The 19,002-nt window shown below is 40.2% G+C and overlaps 1 protein-coding gene across 2 annotated transcripts in view; it reads left to right on the forward strand.

Moving 5' to 3' along the window:
• Positions 1 to 19,002, forward strand: part of LOC122079365 (putative callose synthase 6) — a 74,817-nt gene that overhangs the window by 40,297 nt on the left and 15,518 nt on the right. For both annotated transcript variants that reach the window (XM_042645763.1, XM_042645764.1), the window contains exons 10-12: positions 15,683 to 15,817; positions 15,901 to 15,977; positions 16,091 to 16,178. In XM_042645763.1, coding sequence (XP_042501697.1) covers positions 15,683 to 15,817; positions 15,901 to 15,977; positions 16,091 to 16,178 — 300 coding nt within the window. The remainder of the gene's footprint in view (positions 1 to 15,682; positions 15,818 to 15,900; positions 15,978 to 16,090; positions 16,179 to 19,002) is intronic.

Genomic DNA, 19,002 nt, shown 5'->3' on the forward strand with positions numbered 1-19,002 from the left:
GCAGTAAACATGGACAAATAATCAGCTTCCCAAAAAATCCCATAATTAAGAGCATTATAATTGATCCAAAAAAAAAAAAAAAAACCTTCTCTCAAAAAATCAATCTAAAAACCGTTTTCCAAAAAAATAAATCTCAAGAACCTTCTCCCAAAAATTTATCCCAAAAACTCAGACAAATCGATTTTTGTCCAAAACTTCTTCACTAGCTTGATCTTCCATCAATCTTCACTGCATAAATCAGAAAACACCATAAATGAGATCTAGTTCTTAAAGCTGGTCATGAAATAGTCTCTAAAAGTAACGGAAAAACAGCATAGGGTGCTCCGCTCCTTTCAAGAAAAAATCGAGAAGATCTTCAAAACAGAATTTGTGATGGTTCAATCACTCTTGATTGAAAGTAGAACTTGTAATGATGAAAACTATCTTGATTGTACTAGTCCCTAAGGATCAAGCTCTGATACCATGTAAAGAAGCTGAACCAACCAAAACCTGTGAAGAAAAAGAAGCAAAACCGAGAGAGATATTTAAACCCACTGTATATAGCTATCGTGGTGCTCACCTTTATTTATAATCCAATAAGTAGTCTTGGTGGGAAACCTACTAAAACTCAAACACCTCATTATAATCTAATGAGGAAACCATAAAACAACTCTAATTCTAAGACTGAACTTATAGCACGATGGGGACACTCTCCCTATCGTGAATACTCTTTAACAGAATCAAATCAGCAATACATTATCACCAATAACTTGAGTCGATCCTTCAAAAAATTTGATTGATCATGATCAATCAAGCATCCATTCCAAAAGTCCAAAAATCCAAAAACTGGGGGACCGAATCACCCCTTTGAATGTAAATGTGACCTCTAGGATCAACCAACAACAACCAAAGAAGAAGAAGAAGAGGGTATGCTACTAGTTGATGTAGTGCCAGCAAAGACTTGATCTCTTGTTTAAGGATCAAGCTTTGATACCATGTAAAGAATAAGAAAGAGGAAGGAGACAAGAGATGGCTGTAACTTTGGGAGTCACAACCTTAAGGTTGGGACTGGCCCCCTTCATTCAATATATAGACTAACTATTACAAAGGCATAACATGAATAGAAAACTAGAAAGCACAACCGAAATAGGAAACCCAATGACTAACTAACTCTAACATACTAAGATCTAATAGGACCAAAATACCCCTAGGGGGAATCGTGACTTGTGCTAGCAGCAGTCACGATTCCTCTTCCATTACTAACATCGACTTCTAACAGGTACTATATGTATCATCACCTCATGGATTGGTGATCTCTTCATGTGTTTTCGTTCTTCTTAATAATGCTTTTTGGTTTATCAATAAGAATAAAGGAAGAAAGATGTTGGTGCTTTTACTAGACCATTTTTAACTTTACAGGCAGTCTATCTTCACAGTACACTTCATTTCTTAACATTCTTCTTCGTGGTTTGCAAGGAAATAGAATGTTCATTTATATAAATTTTATAACCAGCCATGACCTTCCCTCTTTTCACATTACCTCCCCAGATTTTACTCTCTTTAAGAATTCATTCCTTGTGTCTTTCTTTTGCTTTGGATTTCTGAAGGTCTGGAGCTTTGTAAAGAACTTTAGATTTAAGTAAAGAATTTTTTTCAAACAAATAGACAGTATATAGTGTAATTGTATTATTATGTGAATCAGAGGGATGTTTACTTTTGTGGTAATGTCCTCCCCCCGTAAAGTTTGGGATAATTTCCTTTCCTGTTTTGATAAAAAAATGAGAGCCATTAAAATTGAATGGAAATCACTAACTTTACAAGCAAAGGGAGTTGGACCTTATGACAGAAGAGAGGAGTGAAGAGAGAAGCAAACATTCGGATGTGTACTACTTCATAGCTTACTGTAAATTGATATCTGTAGGATCTCGCACTAATACCGAGATGGTGAGGGGCAGTTTTGTCTCCTTTTATTTTTCTTTCATTTTCTTCCATTTATGTCATTTGTTATCTCTAGGTTATTATATATTGAATGAAGTGGGAGTTATAACATTAAGTTGCAACTCCCAATAGGTTTACACATCCTTCTCTTTTCCTCCCTCTTCTCTTTTTCTTCTTCTAATATGGTTTACATGGTATTAGGGCAAGATCCTTAGGTACCGCTGCAAATATCCTAGTATCTTGTTCTCCTCTCTTTCAAGCCTTTAACCATTATTGGTTGATTCATCTTTGATCATCTTTGAGGTTTCTTTCAGATTTTGTTTGAAGGGGTGCAACACACTATGCTGTTTTTTTTTTTATGGGATTGTTTAGAGACTAGTTAACGTTTCAAATTAAGAACTAGGTCTCTCTTTGATGTTAGTTGATTTATGAAATGGAGATTGCGATTGGAGTTTCATATTTCTCCCTTTGATGTTGGTTGATTTATGAAGTGAGGATTGCAGCTTGGGTTTCAGAGTTCTCAGAGGTGGCTAGCAGTTTTCAATGTTTTGTCAGGGTTTTCTGGAGAAATTGATTTTTTGTCAGGGTTTTGCAGGTACCAATTTTTGTCTGGATGAGCCTTTTCTCTGAATCATTAATACATGTTTCTCTATTTTCCCAATTTTGTGAAAAATGTCTAAACCACCAAAGAATATTATTACTGAGATTGTTTCCTCATCCTCTAACCGTATTACTGAGAAGAAATTAGAGGGAATTGCATAGTTATTAAGGTGTCGCCAAGGCGTTACTAAGGTGAAGCCCAGGTGTTAAGGTAATATGAGTAGGCTAAGGCAGTCATGCGGTTTATGGGTTTCATGTAAGGTGACCGCCTTAATGGCTAAGGCGACACCTTATGATGCCTTACTGCGCGTCTGCGCCTTACAACTAATGCGAACACCTTTTATGTTTTTTTTTTGTTACTTTCATTTGAAGTGTATTACCACAGATTCCATATATTTTGTTGTGATTGGCGAGTCTATGAGAATTCTGTATACTTGAGAACTATGGGATCAAATTATATAAAGTAAAAAACCATACTTTGGCTGAATAAATCACAAATTATTCCTTCCTCCGTCGATTTTGGCTCCGGCGAGTCTTCCTCAAACCATTTTAGCTCCATCAAGTTACTCTTTTTCTTATTTTTCTTCTTATTTTTTCAGTTCTTTGTTACTGAACATAGATCTCTTTCTCATATGTTTTTTCTTCTTTTTTTCTTTCTTTCTTTCTATTCCTCTTCCCTTAATCCCTTCTTCTCTTCCTTCATTCTTCTTCTTCCCATTCTAGTGAGCTTCCCTTCTCTTCTTTCATTCTTCTTCCTCTTTCCTGGTTTTCTTTTCCTATTCCAGCGATATTGACCTTAATTGCAGCCCTAATCAGATTGACAGTAGTAGAAATATAGTGGATGACCTTAGGCACTCATTTTGGCATCATAGATTTTAGTTTATTCACTTTATTTATTTATTAAATTAATTTTGTATGAATATCTTGCATTGGTATGAATCTTTAACCTTTGCTTAGCATACAAGTAGAATTATATAACTTTTAATATCCTATTTGTGTCAAATAAAATGGTTACATAAAAAAAAAAAAAACACTAGAATCTTTATTCGATAAAGCGACGCCTTATGCCCGCCCTATCGTCAAAGTGCTTCGGAAGACCCTCAAACGCCTCGGTCGCCTTTCCGCCTTAATAACTATGGGGAATTGGGATGGACCAACTGCTGTTTACAGATTCAGCCCATCCGCACCCCCCCACCCTTCCCTGAACTCCGACATGACCCTTCCTTAAGCTCTGGCCTCCATAGTTCTTCCCTTGATGGGGGGTCTCCCACCGTTACCTTTCCTCCCCCCATCCTAAACCTGCACCCACCATCTCTAACCCTCTCCTTTAACCTCAACCCTCTCCCTTGGCTAACGCTTGGAACTGCCACCACAGTTTTGCCGTCAGCGCCCTGTAGACGGCCTTCCCCTGCATTTCGTTCCTCCTTATTCACTGGGTGAATCCCTATTGGCTAAATGCCCAGCGGGTCTTCTTGACGATGAAGCTTCTAAATGGTAATGTTCTCTCATTGGTCATTTTGTGGGCAAACATACGCCTTTTCACCTGGTTAAGAAATCTTTGCTAAAGCAATGGAGGCCCTCAAGCATGGTGGATATTTTCTTGATGGATCATGGTTTCTTCTCGTTCAAATTTTGAGGATCGAGACAAGAACCGTTGCTTGGAGGGTGGCTCGTGGCTTGTGGCTTATGGGATGCAAGCCTATATTCCTCAGGCCTTGGCACGGGTAGCTTCTGCTAAACCAAGTGGACTATTTCACCATCCCTCTTTGGGTCTCTCTGCCAGGTCTCCCTTTGCACTTTTGGTGTTTTGATGGCCTGAGCATTATTGGATCTGTGCTTGGCACCCCTATATGATCCGACGCTAGAACCAACAGGAAAGATAGGCTTGCCTTTTCTCCGATTTGTGTGGAAGTGCCAGCCTCTGCTGCTCTACCGTCTTCCATCACTATCCAAGATGGAGATGAAGTTTGCTTTCAGCAACCCATTCATTACGACTGGCGACCACCTCATTGCCTAAGATGCAAGGTCTTCGGCAATGACACAACTTCTTGCCTACCTAAACCCACTGCGGATAGCACCATTACACCTCTCTCATCGAGATAGATCGGTCATGTCTACTATTGATGGTCGACCCTTTTATTTCTCCTCCGGAGAGGGGCAGAGGCCTTGCAAGATGTTGTAAGTGCCACAGTACCTCTACCAGCCCTTCTAGGTTGCTTCCAGAGGTCCCTTCTGATTCTTTGCCCGTTGGACAAAACTGTTTCTCGGTTCTATAGCCGGATGAGGGGATAGAACCTCAGGATTTTCCTTCTTGTCCTGCCATCGATCCCTTGTCGGTTCCCAAGAAGCCCACTCTTTTGATGATGGTTACTCGTCATCCTCTGGCTCCTCCTCTGAGGATCTTTCTTCTTCTGCTGAAGATTCCCCTGCAAGCAAGTCCTCTGTTGATGAGAAGCATCCCTCTGCTTCTTGCTGCGACTCAGCGCTAGTGGATTCTTCTTCTGGAAAGCTACCTTCTGTCTTGTTGAAGGATCCTTTTGTCCCATCCCCTTTGACCATCTCTTCACCTTTGGTTTGCCCCCATTTGGTTCAATCGTAGTCGTGGTCGAGCCAAGGGTTAACGAAACCCTTTCATCTCCCTCGTCGTCTTTTGTTTTGGAGAGCCAGGCCTGAACTTGCCCCTTCTTGGCCCACCTCTAAATATCACCTCCTCTTTGGCCCAACCTATCTTCGCGAACTACCCTGGGCCCCCTCATCTTAACCCCCCTCAACCCTCTACCACTACAGTCTCAACCCATTGGACCTCCTCTGACTCGTCTTCCTTACCTGATAACTCTGCTCCTTCGAAGAAACCTCCCGCCAACAAGGCCGCCAGGAAACCTCGCCAACCCTCTTCGTTGACCACCCCCGGGCCTTTGAATTCGACTACCCTCCCTTTGCATCGCTCCTATCAGCGACGCAGTAAGTCCTGCCCTCCTAATTCCCCCGCCTGCCCCCTCCCTGCAGAGCATGTGTCACCTTCCCCTTCCCTTGCCTAATGCCACAGGCCTTCGTCTGGAATCTTAGGGGTCTGATTTCCCCTAATAAGCATGCTACTACACATCTGCTCATCAAGGACCCTTGTCCTAAGTTTTGCTGCTTGTTGGAAACACATGTTAAGGAATCTTTCTTCTCCCGTATTGCCTCCATCATAGCCCCAGGCTGGTCATTCCTTACCAATCACTCCCACCGTCCTAATGGTAGAATCTGTTTTCTCTGGGACCCAAAAATCCTCTTTGTTTCCCTCATCTTTGCCTCTTCCCAGCTCCTTCACTTGACTATTTATGTTACTTCCTGCAGTTACTCCTTTCTGTTCTCTACTATCTACGCCTGCAATAGCTTGGCTGACAGAGAATCCCTTTGGAATGACCTTCGTTCCCTCGCTGGTCAAGTAGGTTCTCGACCATGGGGGATTTGTGGGGATTTTAATGTTGTTCGGTACGCTCATGAAAAACAAGGAGGAGGCCATCAAAATCTGGTTAGCATAGACACCTTCAATGATTGCATTGAGGACATTGCAGTTGATGACCTCCGCTGGTCGGGTATCAAATTTTCATGGAATAACAAAAGAATGGCCCTTTCTGCATTGCTTGCAAGCTTGACAGGATGCTTGTTAATGAAGCCTGGATTTTTGCTTTTCCCTCTTCCCATGCATCTTTTGAGCCTCCATCCATTTCAGGCCACAGCCCCATTTACCTTTCAATCCATCCCTATATCTCCTTTGGTGCTAAGCCCTTCAAATTCTTTGATATGTGGACGTCCCACCCTGACTTTACCATTATTGTCAAGGAAGCCCGGCTCAATCCTGTCCAAGCTTTCTCAACCCCTCTCATTGCCTTATCCAGGAAGCTCAGTAATGTCAAAGAAGCCTTAAAGCTTTGGAATACTAACACTTTTGGGGGTATCTCTTCTCTTGCCACTGATTGCAGGAATTGTATGTCCTCCATCCAGCCCTGTCTTCAGTCTAATCATATGAACTCCTCTCTAGCTGAGGAGGAAGCTGAATCTGAAATCCTTTCATCTCTTCTGGCCCAAGAAGAAAGTTTCTTAAAGCAGAAGGCTAGATTCAATTAGCTGGAATTAAGAGATTCCAACTCTTCTTATTTCCATCGATCTTTGAAGGCTAGAAACAATTTCAACTCCATCACCATGCTATCGTCTCCTGATGGTACCCAAGTTTCCAAAGTGGATGAGATAAAAGAGGTGGCTGTCAATCATTTCAAGCTCTTGTTCTACCCGGATGCTTCCCCGATCTTGCCCATTCCTGAGGGGCTTATAAATAAACTTGTTCCAGACAATGTTGCTCCAAAGCTCTGGGCCATTCCCTCTGATGAAGAGATTACAGTTGCTATCCTCTCTCACAAAGCCAACAAAGTTCTTGGGCCTGATAGATTTAGTATGGGCTTCTTTAATTCTGTTTGGGATATCATTAAAGAGGATCTTATCAAAGCTGTCAAGAGCTTGTTTTTCAATCCCTGTCAGATCAAGGCTATCAGTCATACCTTCCTCTACATCATTCCCAAGTAGGAGGGTGCAGACATAATGAACGATTTCAGGTCAATCTCCAATCTCCCTTTACAACCTCCTATACAAGTTTATTGCTAAGATCCTTGCCAATTGAATCAAGTCCATCATTGACTCTCTTGTTAGTGATAACCAATCTGCCTTCATCCCCAAAAGATTCATCCGAGACAACATCCTTCTCTGTCATGAGATTGTTAGAGGCTTTGACAGAAAGACCCACCCCTCGGTAGCTCTTATGAAAATTGATATCCATAAGGCATCTGACTCCTTGAGATGGGACAACATTGTTTTAGTGCTCAACATGATGTGCTTCCCTCCTGTCTTCACCAACTGGATCTTTCACTACATTGCCTTCCCCAAATTTTCAGTATTGGTTAATGGTAGCTCAACTGGATACTTCTCTTCTTTAGGCATTTGTCAGGGATGTCCTCTGTCCCCCTACTTATTTTTCCTTGCTATGCAGGTTCTCTCTCGCAGCCTACAATCTGCTTTGGATTAGGGTTCCATCATCCCCATCACCAAATGCAAGGCCATCAGGCTCACTCACCTTGCTTTTGCTGATGACCTGAAGATCTTCTCCCGAGTTGATGACTCTTCCCTTAACACTATTATGCACTGCCTGAATCTCTTTGCTTTGATGTCTGGTTTTCACATCAACCCTGAGAAATCTCTCATCTTCTTGACTGGGATTTCGGAAGCCTCCATGAACTCTCTTCTTCAGAAAACTAGTTTTGCTTTGGGCTCTCTCTCGGTCAAATATTTGGGCTCCCGCTCATCCTTGCAAGGCTCACGAGTCATCATTGCTCTCCTATGCTGGATAGCATTAGAAGGCGACTCCAATTGTGGAAAGGAAAGCTCTTATCCTTTGCCGGTTGCCTTGAGCTCATCAGATCAATCTTCCAAGCTTCCTACATCTACTGGTTTGGCATATGTGGTTTGCCCAAAGTGACAATAGCCAAGCTGGAATCTTTGTTTGCTTCCTTCCTTTGGAAAGGGTGTGATTCCTCTAGATTCCTTTGCCACTTAGTTGTGCTACTACTTGCCTCCCTAAAAAAGAAGGGGGTCTTGGATTGAGACGCATCAAGGATGTCAACATGGTAGGTATTCTCACGCTTATCTGGAAGGTTGTTAACAAAAAGAAAAGCATTTGGGTTGATTGGGTGTCATAACCCAAACCCAGATACAAGTAAGGGTACAACCCTCGCGGGCAATGATCAAATGATCCAAAACATTCACTAAAAATTAGGCATATGAGAACTCATAACAATTCAAGGTGTGATCTAAGGTGGCAATCTAAGATGTGATCCCAAAATTTAAAAGAACACTTTGTCAGAGTTTACATGAAACAACCTACTAAAATCATCTACTAAAGAAAAAAAAAAAAAGAAAGCTTCAGGTGTCCCTCGAAATCTGCTCTAAGCATATCTTCATCTCTACTATCTGTGATGTTAAAATAATGGATTAAGCTCAATAGCTCAGTAAGGGAAAATAGTAAAAACACATCACAGGGCAAACAATCAGCTAGAAACAACGATTAAAACAAACAGTTTTGGTTTCTCAAACCACACTTTTAATAAAACACGATCATTTAAAAATCTCATTTTTTATCACACTTTAGCCAGCACTGAGGGAAATAAGCTACCACCGCCCATAATACGAGAAGGAAACACAGCCCCCACAATCCCACGATCGCATGATCGCACAATCACACTGTCGTCACCACTCTGTGACTAAATATACACCACTGTGTATAGTGGGTATAAGTCCCGTGGCTCAATGGGACACCCCTCTCTGGTATGGTACAGAGTAGTCTATTTACCCTCACATACTTTCTCTTTTCACACTTTCACAAAATCTCTATTCATGAAATCACTTTCTTTAAAAATAGGAACATAGGTAAAATCTCCACGTAAGAATCGACATCAATATACATCACACTAAGTCACCTTCATCAAATATCAATTACTTCCGTAAACTCCTTTCACACATAAACACAATTCAAAAAGTATGTCAGCACATATCAACGATACAAGCACACCAAACATCACATCATACAATGAACCCACACACCTGTGGGGTAATCCCACTATAATCCACTTACCTTCGTTTGCAAAAGTGTTACCTCCCCTTTAAGTCCCAAGTGCCCAGGAGGTCCCAATCTGAAATTAGTAATAGTCTATGTTAATTACTATCTTGCCCAAGATTTGGGTCACGTAAAGAATATTATATGTGGTCCCTATGAATTGAATCCTAAGCCTTGATAAGAAATAATATTAGATTTAGGTCACGGTTTTGGTCTCAAGAAAAACCTTAATGGTTTCCAAAAAAACCCTAACCATAAAACAAAACCCTAAAAACAATTAGGGTCCTAAAAACCCTAAATATTGGGTCACAAGTGATTTGGGTCCTAAAAAGAATATTAGATTTGATCCAGGTAAAGGAAACAAAACTCTAAAAACAATTAGGGTCCCAAAAAACAAATGATTTGGGTCCCATATTGGATCCCAAAAAGAAGAACCACCAGAACCAACAATTTAAGCTAAGGATAAGGGGAAGCTTTATTACCTGGAGTGAGCAGAAAAATAGAGAAGTAGGCACCAAAATCCCCTTCCTATCCTTTTCTTTCTTTCTTTCTTTCTTTCTTTTTATATCCACGTCTCTCTCATTTCCCCTTCTCATGTCTCTCTCTTCCCCCTCTCACGTCTCTCTTTTCTTCCAGTTTTACGTCTCTCTCTTCCTTATCTCTCCTCACGTCTCTCTATTTTTCCCTTGGTTTGTTTAAAAGAGGTGGGGTCCACAAGGAATGATTTAAAAATAAAAGAAATAAAAGCCCCCCCTTAATACTAACAAGACTCGAACCTAGGACCTCTAGATAGTCAAGGTACTAACCGCTAGGCTAACTCATTAAGTCGTTAAATAAACCATAACTTTAAATATTTAAGTGAGCTTAGAAAATAACATAAAAAAGATAAGCTTAGAAAATAACATAAAAAAGATATATGTTCTAAGGTTCCAAAATTTATTGCATTACATTGGGTGTATTCGCATCTCCTCACACTAGAAATCTTTTGGTTGGTCCGCCCTCCTTCCGATGCCTCCTGGTTGTGGCACAAGCTAATTTCTCTGAGATCTATGGCTTAAAGAGCCATTTCCATTCGCATTCCTCCACCTACCGTTGGCTGGATCCTCGGCATCCTAAAAGCCTTCTCTCGCAGGTTTTGAGTGCTAGAAATATCTACAATTCTGGGCTCCCAAGGCATGCTATGGTTGCTGACATCATCTCCTTTGGCTCATGGGCCACCCTGCCCCTGCATCTGCCCAGATAGCTGAAATTTGGTCCTCTTTGCCAATCATTTCTCTTGCGGGTCTCAAGAGGACTGATACTATTATTTGGAACCATGCTCCGAGTGGTCACTTCAGTGCAAAATCTGTTTGGGACTTTATCAGAGCTTATGGGTCTCCCACCCACTGGCACAAACTCATTTGGTCTAAGCATCACATCCATCGGCAAAGCTTCACTGCCTGACGAGCATTTAAGAATTGTCTCCCCACGCAAGCCTTCCTCATCCAAAGAGGAATCCAGGTTTCTCCTGTTTGCTATCTTTGTGGTTCTGAGCCTGAAGACACGGACCGTCTCTTCTTTGCTTGTCCTGTCTCCACTTCCATTTGGAAGCTTGTTCTCTCCAAGTGCTGGCCAGTTAATAGAAGAATTCTCCCTCTTCAGAGGGAGTGGATCTGGGTGGATATGACCTTCCAAGGGAAGACCATTTGTGACTATGTGGGAAAGCTCGCCTTTTGTGCTACTTTAAATCAATCTGGATGGAGAGAAATCATAGGAAATGGACTTCCAACTCTTGACCTTTAGGAAAGATTTGGAACTCCATCTTCTTTGATGTCAAAGTAAAGATCTCAAAAGTTTCTTCCAATTGTCCCCCCTCCCCCAGAAATTGTCACATTGTAGCTTCCTAGGAGCTTCCAAGCTCTGTAATCAGGAACCTTGTCTCCCCCTGAGGGTTTTGCTTTCTTTCTTCTCCCCCTCTTCATGGGATTGTATATTTTTCTCTCTTTGGTAATGAATTATTTATTCATAAAAAAAAAAAAAAAAAAAAAAACCACTATGAGGAATTGCCAACTTTTAACAATGGGAAAATATTGTTAGGTTGGTGTTGACTGGTCGTGATCACCAGGATCACTTGACAAAGACTAAACCCGCTGCTAACACATTATGTGGCACGATTGATGCAAGAAGTTTGGGACAGATGCCGAATTCTATGGAGAATCAGATTGTTGACTTACCCATGCTAATACTACTATGGAGTTATGAGAATATTTGAATGTTTCGTATTCCGGACAAAACAGCCTTTCCCGCTTATATGATTTGTCTCAGGAGTTCTACAGTGCTGATTTAAAGGGTCGTTCCTTGACTTAGTATTTTGCTGACTTTAAGAGGATGTATGAGGAGCTGAATTCCTTACTTCCTATTACTTTTGATGTGTAACAGATGCAAAATCAGTGAGAAGAGCTTGCTGTCATGGGATTTTTGGGTGGTCTTGGGAAGGAGTTTGACTCTTTTCGCTCTCTGATTCTGGGTGGTGACAAGGTAGCCACACTTTTAGACACTTTTTCATAGAGTCTATGAGTCTTGTGAGATTCCACGTGATTCCACCCCTGTTGATAATTCGGCTTTGACTTCTTTTACACCTAACCGTGAGCCCAATAATGGGGCAGGTAATGGTGGTCGTGGGGTTAGTCCTAATAGACCCTAATTTTGGCACTTACGCTAACTCAGATTCTTCTGTTTCAGTGAGGACTTGTCACCATTTATGGTCGTCCAGGACATATCCAACACTTTTGTTGGAAACTTTAGGGCAAACCATCTCAACAATAGCTTGCCAATTCTGGTACTACTACTAATTCTGTTGCTACATCATCTACACAATCAGATGGTAAGACAGTGAAGATGTTTGATGAAGATTATGCACACTTTACAGAGTTTCATATTTCTCACTCATCCCAACCTTCTACTGCTATATTTGCTTAGACAGGTAAGGCCATTGCTTATCTTTTGATTGCTTCAGCTTCATGACCTTGGATCATTGATTTAGGTGCATCGGATCATATGACTGGGGTCTCAGGTTTATTTTCTTCTTTTATACGTCGTCCTCTAGTGTTACGTTAGTTGATGGTTCTCTAGCTAAGGTTATTGGTACAAGCACTGTTCATGCCACCCCTTCTTTATCCTTATCTTATGTTCTTTATTTACCTAGATTTCCTTTTAATCTTTGGTCTGTTAGTTCATCAAAACCCGTAATTGTTCTGTGACTTTTTCTCTGATTCCTGTCTTTCGGGACCTTGCGATGAAGAGGACAATTGGTAGAGGTCATGAATCGGGGGGCTATATCTACTCGAGGACACTTTATCCGTGGTGTGTTCGAGTATGGCATCACCTCCCTGAATCTATTCGTTTGGGTCATCCTTCATTGGACAATTTGAAACTTTTAGATTCTTGGTTTTGGTCTATTTCTAGTTTAAGTTGTGAGTCTTGTTACTTTGGGAAGCTTCACCATGTAAGCTAGCCCCTAGGGTCAATAAACGGCCTAACCAACCTTTCTTTCTCTTTAGTTCATTTATATGTTTAGGGTCCTTGTCCAGTTGTTTCTAAGTTGGGATTTCATTATTTTGTTATGTTTTTTAATGACTATTTCAGAGTTACTTGGATTTATTTAATGAAAAATTGTTCCGAGCTGGTTTCCATTTGTTTTTGCATATGTGTATGAGATTCAAACTCAATTTAATATTCCATTGTGCATTCGTTGTGATAATGCTAAGGAATATTTCTCCAATCTCTTTACTATTTTTATGGTTCATCATGGAATTCTACATTAGTCTTCCTGTGACGACACCCCACAACAAAATGGTGTGGCTGAAAGGAAGAACAAACTCTTAATGGAGGTTACATATACTCTTCTTTTTGAAATGAAGGTACCCAAACCTTTTTTGGGCTGTTGTTGTTTTGACTGCGTGTTATCTTATTAACCGCATGCCTTCTTCTATCTTCTATGGTGGTATCCCCCATTCTCTGTTATTTTCTTCTACACATTTATTTGTTTTACCACCACGTGTCTTTGGTAGTGTTTACTTTATTCGTGATCATTGTCCAGGTGTTTCTACGTTGGATCCAAAAGCTCTTAAATATATGTTTGTTGGTTATTCTCATACTCAAAAGGGTTATCGTTGTTATTCTTTTGAGTTGTATAAGTATTTTGTCACAAGTCTCACAACTAATGTTTCCTTCTTTGAGTCCTCTCCTTATTCTGACCCTTCTTTTGTTGCTTAAAAGTTGGATGATGATATTTCGTTGTATATTATTTAGTCTTTTGTCCTCAGATTCCTTAGGTTTCTTCACCACCGCCGCCACCACCTCCGCAGCTATGACCTGTTATTATTGTGTACCAGCATCGCACCCATCAAGGTTTGGCCCCTCGGCTTCATTTGCCTCTGCCTTGCCTCTTTCGTCTGTTGAATCTTCTGTAGGTAATTCTTCTTATGCTGCTGCTTCTGATTTTGATGCACCTACTGCTTTATATAAGGGTGTTCAGGGTTGTACCCAACATCCTATCTCTAACTTTGTATCCTATTCTGGTTTGTCCTTTACTTTCCATGCTTGTTTAAATACTGTTGAGAGTCATTCTATTCCTAAGTCTGTTGCAGAGGCACTGTCTCATCCTGATTGGCAGGCTACTATGATTGAGGAACTGTTGGCATTGGAGGAAAATCAAACATGAGACCTTGTTCTGTTACTCTTAGGGAAATCATCTATTGGTTTTCGTTCGGTTTATGGGGTGAAAGTAAATCCAGATAGTTTGTTGGCACGTTTGAAGGCCAGGCTTGTGGCCAAAGGCTATGCCCAGATGTATGGGATTGATTACTTCGATACTTTTTCCTCTGTGGTAAACTGACTTCGGTTCGCATTTTGATCTCTCTTGCTACTACCCACCATTGGCCCTTATTTCATTTAGATGATAAGAATGGCTTCTTGCATGGTGATCTCCCTGAGGAGGTTTATATGGAGCAACCTCCTGGGTTTGTTGCTCAAGTGGAGTGTGAAATGGTGTGAAAATTCAAGAAGTCTTTTGTATGCGCAGAAATGGTCGCCTCGGGCGTGGTTTGGTTGGTTTACTGAAGTGGTCTTGGAGTTTGGGCTGACACGGTGTGGTACTGATCATTCTGTATTTTTCCTGCATTCTATTGTAGTTCGGATATTTCTAGTTGTATATGTGGATGATATTGTTATAATAGGAGATGATTCGTGAATTGAAAAGTTTAAGATGCATTTACAACAGAAAATTCAGACTAAAGATTTGGGAAGGTTGAAATATTTTTTGGGTGTGGAAGTGGCTCAGTCAGGGAAAGGAATTTCACTTTCACAGCGAAAATATGTTATTGATTTTTTTTTCAAAAACATGAATGTTGGGTTCTAAACCTCTAGATACTCCCAGGGATCCCAATTTAAAGCTTATAGTTGATGATGGTGATGATCTTGGGGATCCTGAGAAGTGTCGAAGGCTTGTTGGGAAATTTACAACTAAATTATCTGACAATGACTTGACCTGATATTGCTTTTCCTGTCAGTGTGGTGAGTCAATTTTTGTCTGCTCCTTAGGTGTCTCATTGGGAGGCTATTATACGTATTTTGCGGTTCCTCAAGAAAGATCCTGGATGCGGATTATGGACATAGATGGATTGAGGGCTTTTCAGATGTTGACTAGGCTGGTTCTCCTATTGACAGGAGGTCAACTATAGGTTATTACACATTTATTGGAGGAATCTTGTGTCATGTAGAGCAAGAAATAGACAGTTGTGGCTTGATCTAGTGCAGAGTCAGGATATAGGGCTATGGCACATGTTACGTGTGAACTGATGTGGGTGAAACAGTTATTGGTTGAACTTGGATTTACAGATGATTTGCACATGCTGTTGTGGTGTGATAATCAAGCTGCTATCCATATTGCTTCGAATCCTGTGTTTCATGAAAGAATGAAACACATTGAAGTAGATTATCACTTTGTTCGGGAGAAGTTGCAACAAGGACTTATTTCTCCTTGTCATATTCGTACAGGGGAGCAACTTACTGATTTGTTTACAAAGTCTTTGGGAAGTATTAGAGTGGATTATATTTGTAACAAGCTAGGTATGATTAACATATATGCTCCCGCGTGAAGGGGGGGGTGTAAATCGAGATCTGTAGGATCTCGGTATTAGCAATAGGAGATGGGTGAGGAACAGTTTTGTCTCCTTTTGTTTTTCTGTTTTTTTCTTCCAATCATATCCTTTGTTATCTGTAGATTATTATATATTGAAGTGGGAGTTTTAACATTAAGTTGTAATTCCCAATAGGGTTACACATCCATCAATTCTCTTTTCCTCCCTATTCTCTTTTTCTTCTTCTTCTAATATTGTTTACACTTACAAAGTGGTCATGCTGTTATTGTGGTTGATAGGCTCAATCCTCTTTTTTTGCTGTTGATTTCTATGTATCAGAATTAACAAACCGTTTTCATTCATAAAAACTAATAATACTTTTTCTATTTTATTCAATAAGATGGCTAAAGAGCTTGATGGGATCCTGCACGGCAATGTGTATTCAGTTAGTGGAGGTACATTTCGACCAGCACACCAGGGTGAGGAGGCATTTCTGCGTGAAGTTGTGACACCCATCTACCTGGTCTTGCGCAAGGTAACCGACATCTTGTGACTGGTTTGTTATTATGCTCCAATTCAAGGTCATGTCTGAGTATTCATTGTTGTTTGGTGGAAAAGGAAGCCAAGAGAAACCAAGGAGGCACTGTAAGCCACTCAAAGTGGAGAAATTATGATGATCTAAATGAATATTTTTGGTAAGATTGCTAGTTTCTCTTTGAATATTTTGGAACATAGGTTATGTTTAGATGATTTATGATTTAACTTGATATTCTTAACATATATTTGAAATTTCTGGTTACATTTGCAGGTCAGATAATTGTTTTAAGTTGGGGTGGCCAATGAACCGTAAAGCAGACTTTTTTGTGCATTCTGATGAGACACAACCTAGAAATGAGGTTTTTATCCATGTTTACCATTAATACTTGCTTCAGAAATTATCTTACTTTTTCTCTATCTACTTGATGATGCTCTCTCTTTTGCAGCCCGCTGAACCCATCCCTTGATGGGTTGGTGCTGTGTTTTATGGCTTCTTTGCTAGTTTTTGTCTCACTTTTCCCCCTTTGGGGCCCCTTGTATCGTTCCCATTTCCTCTTTGGTAATGAATTCTTTATTCACCAAAAAAAAATTGGACCTAACTTATTGAAATGCGGATTCAACTTGACCCAAAAAACTGAACCAAACCCAAATCTAAAATTTCTTCTTCCAAGGGATGTCACCTGCATCACTTAGTACCACTCAATTGCATGTTTAAAGGTAAACTGATGGAGCGAATGGGATTACGTATATTGATAAGATTATGTCAGGTTTGTTAGTTATTAGTGAGTAGATTATTTTATTTTAAAATTGTTTTAGATATCTGTTGTTAAAAGTGTGTTCCCAATCTAGCCGTAAGTTTGGATTTCAAAGTATTTTATTTGACGTTTCTTCACTCTTCCTCCAACTGGTTTTTTTGAGCCTTGGCAATGATTGAACTCTGAAAAATTCTGTACTATGGCACGATTGCTTGACACCCCTAAAGTTTGAAACTATCACTTGAAGCCCCATGAAACCTGATGGTGTTAGTCTGCTGTTAGTAGTTGAATGAAAAGGCCATTTTACCCTTATGAGTTATTCAACTGAAACGTGTGAAGTTAAAAATGACCAATTTACCCTTAAAGGTATTAACCTAAAAAACCCCAAATCGATTTACGTAGTGGGTGAAGGGATTCCTCTTTAAACCATCTTCCATCTCAATTCTTTCACAATACCATATCAGAAATTAGGGCATATTCAGCTCTAAGGTTTTACAGGTTAGGGTTGATTCAGGTTGTACAGGAAAAGCAACGAGATATGGTGAGAGCATAGTTAGCAAATTCGGATTCGGGAATTATTCGGACGGAGAATTATTCGGAATAATTCGGACGATTAATTTAAGGATTCGGTCAAAAAAGCGGTCAAAAAATCTTATTGGGGTTTTTTAAAAAAAAAATTGTTTTTTTTTCTTTTTTTTTATTTTTATTTTTGATTTTTTTTTAAAAAATAATGTTTAAATGGACCGAATAATTCGGTTTAATTCGGATTCGGTCCGAATTATTCGCGAATTATATTCAATTTTGAAAAAGTCGCGAATTTTAAAGAATTTTATTTTTAATTCGGATTCGGTCCGAATTTTTGATAAAATTCTTTAAAATTCGGTTCGGCCGAATAATTCGCGAATTATTCGGCCGAATTGCTAACTATGGGTGAGAGAAGATGAGCAATTTGTTATCCTTAGCAGGATGGAAAGTAATCATTTGTCTTATTCTTTTTCTCCTTGTCTCCACCCCAAATATTTTATCATTTTCTTATGAAACATTATGAGAAAAAGAGAGAGATACCTGGCATGTTGAGTTGCAGTGGTTGAAAGCTTGGAATTGGGCCAAGAAGAAAGAAGACGAGACAGAAAAGGAAAAACAGAGGAGAGTGAAAGACAATCCTTCTCCTACCTTCTTCCTGCTGTACCGTATTGAATTAGAAATCAGATTGACTCATTAAACCTTATAAACCCCAAACCTTATCAGTTATTATGGTTTCTTTAGCTTGGCTCTTTCGCATTGTTTCCGTCGCTCTTTCAGGGGAGGGTTGCAGGATAGGGTTTCGAATAAGAGGGGGGTTTCAGCAAGGGTTTGTGGAAGGATTGAGTTTTTTTTTTGGCCGGCGGTAGGATGTTAGATCAGGTGCTTGCTTCTTTCTTCTCCAGCGTCTGCAAATCGCCGCAGTAGCAGAGAAAGAGAGTGGGGGGTTGTTCAACGATAAAAAGGAAGGCATCTTCCCTTGTTTTAGTGAAAGGGTAAAAGGGTCAACTCACTACCTTTAAAGGGTAGTTTGGGCATTTAGGAGTTTCCAAACCCATGACGTCATCACTAAACGGTGACTAACTAGCAGATAGGGGCTAGTTGTAAGAAGTGGTTCAAGTAATTGTTTCAAACTTTAGGGGTGTCAAGCAATCAGGCCATAGTACAGGGGTGTCCACGTAATTTTGATGTCAATCTTCCATATACCTTTCGGCAGGGCGGTCGTTCTTGATGACTAATTATAACCGGAATGCTAACTTGATGTTCTTTTTGACATTGAAAGCCCACTTCTTTCAGTTGTTGGGGTACTTGCCTGTACAAGCCGGACTGCCGAACCACAAAGAATTCCAAATTGGGATGGGCTTGAGAATGACTAACGAATCCCCGAAAGTTCTGCAGCCTCTTACGGGAAATTTTAGATCGTTGAGATGGTCAAGGAGCCGAATTCTAAATGTTTTGTTTCATTGTTTTTAGATTATTACTTAGGAAAGCATAGATTGACTAGAATTCTGGTAGTTTATTCTTGTTTAAAATTGTGAAATTCATTCCCCATCGAATTGAATGGATTAAGAATTCTGTTTTGAGAAGTAGTATGTGAAAGCTCCCCATTCCCCCTCTCGTGATCTTTTTTCTCTCTCTTCTCTTCCCCACCCCAAGACTCATTTCCCTCCCTTCCTGTGGTACCTTGCTAGAAGGTTCTTTTTCTTCTCATCAACCTTCCTTTCCTCTTTTCCTTCCTTTCCTCTTTTCCTTCCTTCCCTTTATTCTCTGTTGTGCAGTAACTGTTAGAAATTACCTTGATCAGATCAGCCGAAACTGTGAAGATTCTTGCATTTGTTTAACAGTCTACCTGGGAACTGTATGCAACTGAGGATCATACTCTTTGGCTTCTCAGTTTGCATTACCA

The sequence above is a fragment of the Macadamia integrifolia genome, chromosome 5 (assembly GCF_013358625.1).
Source record: "Macadamia integrifolia cultivar HAES 741 chromosome 5, SCU_Mint_v3, whole genome shotgun sequence".
Taxonomy (NCBI): Eukaryota; Viridiplantae; Streptophyta; class Magnoliopsida; order Proteales; family Proteaceae; genus Macadamia; species Macadamia integrifolia.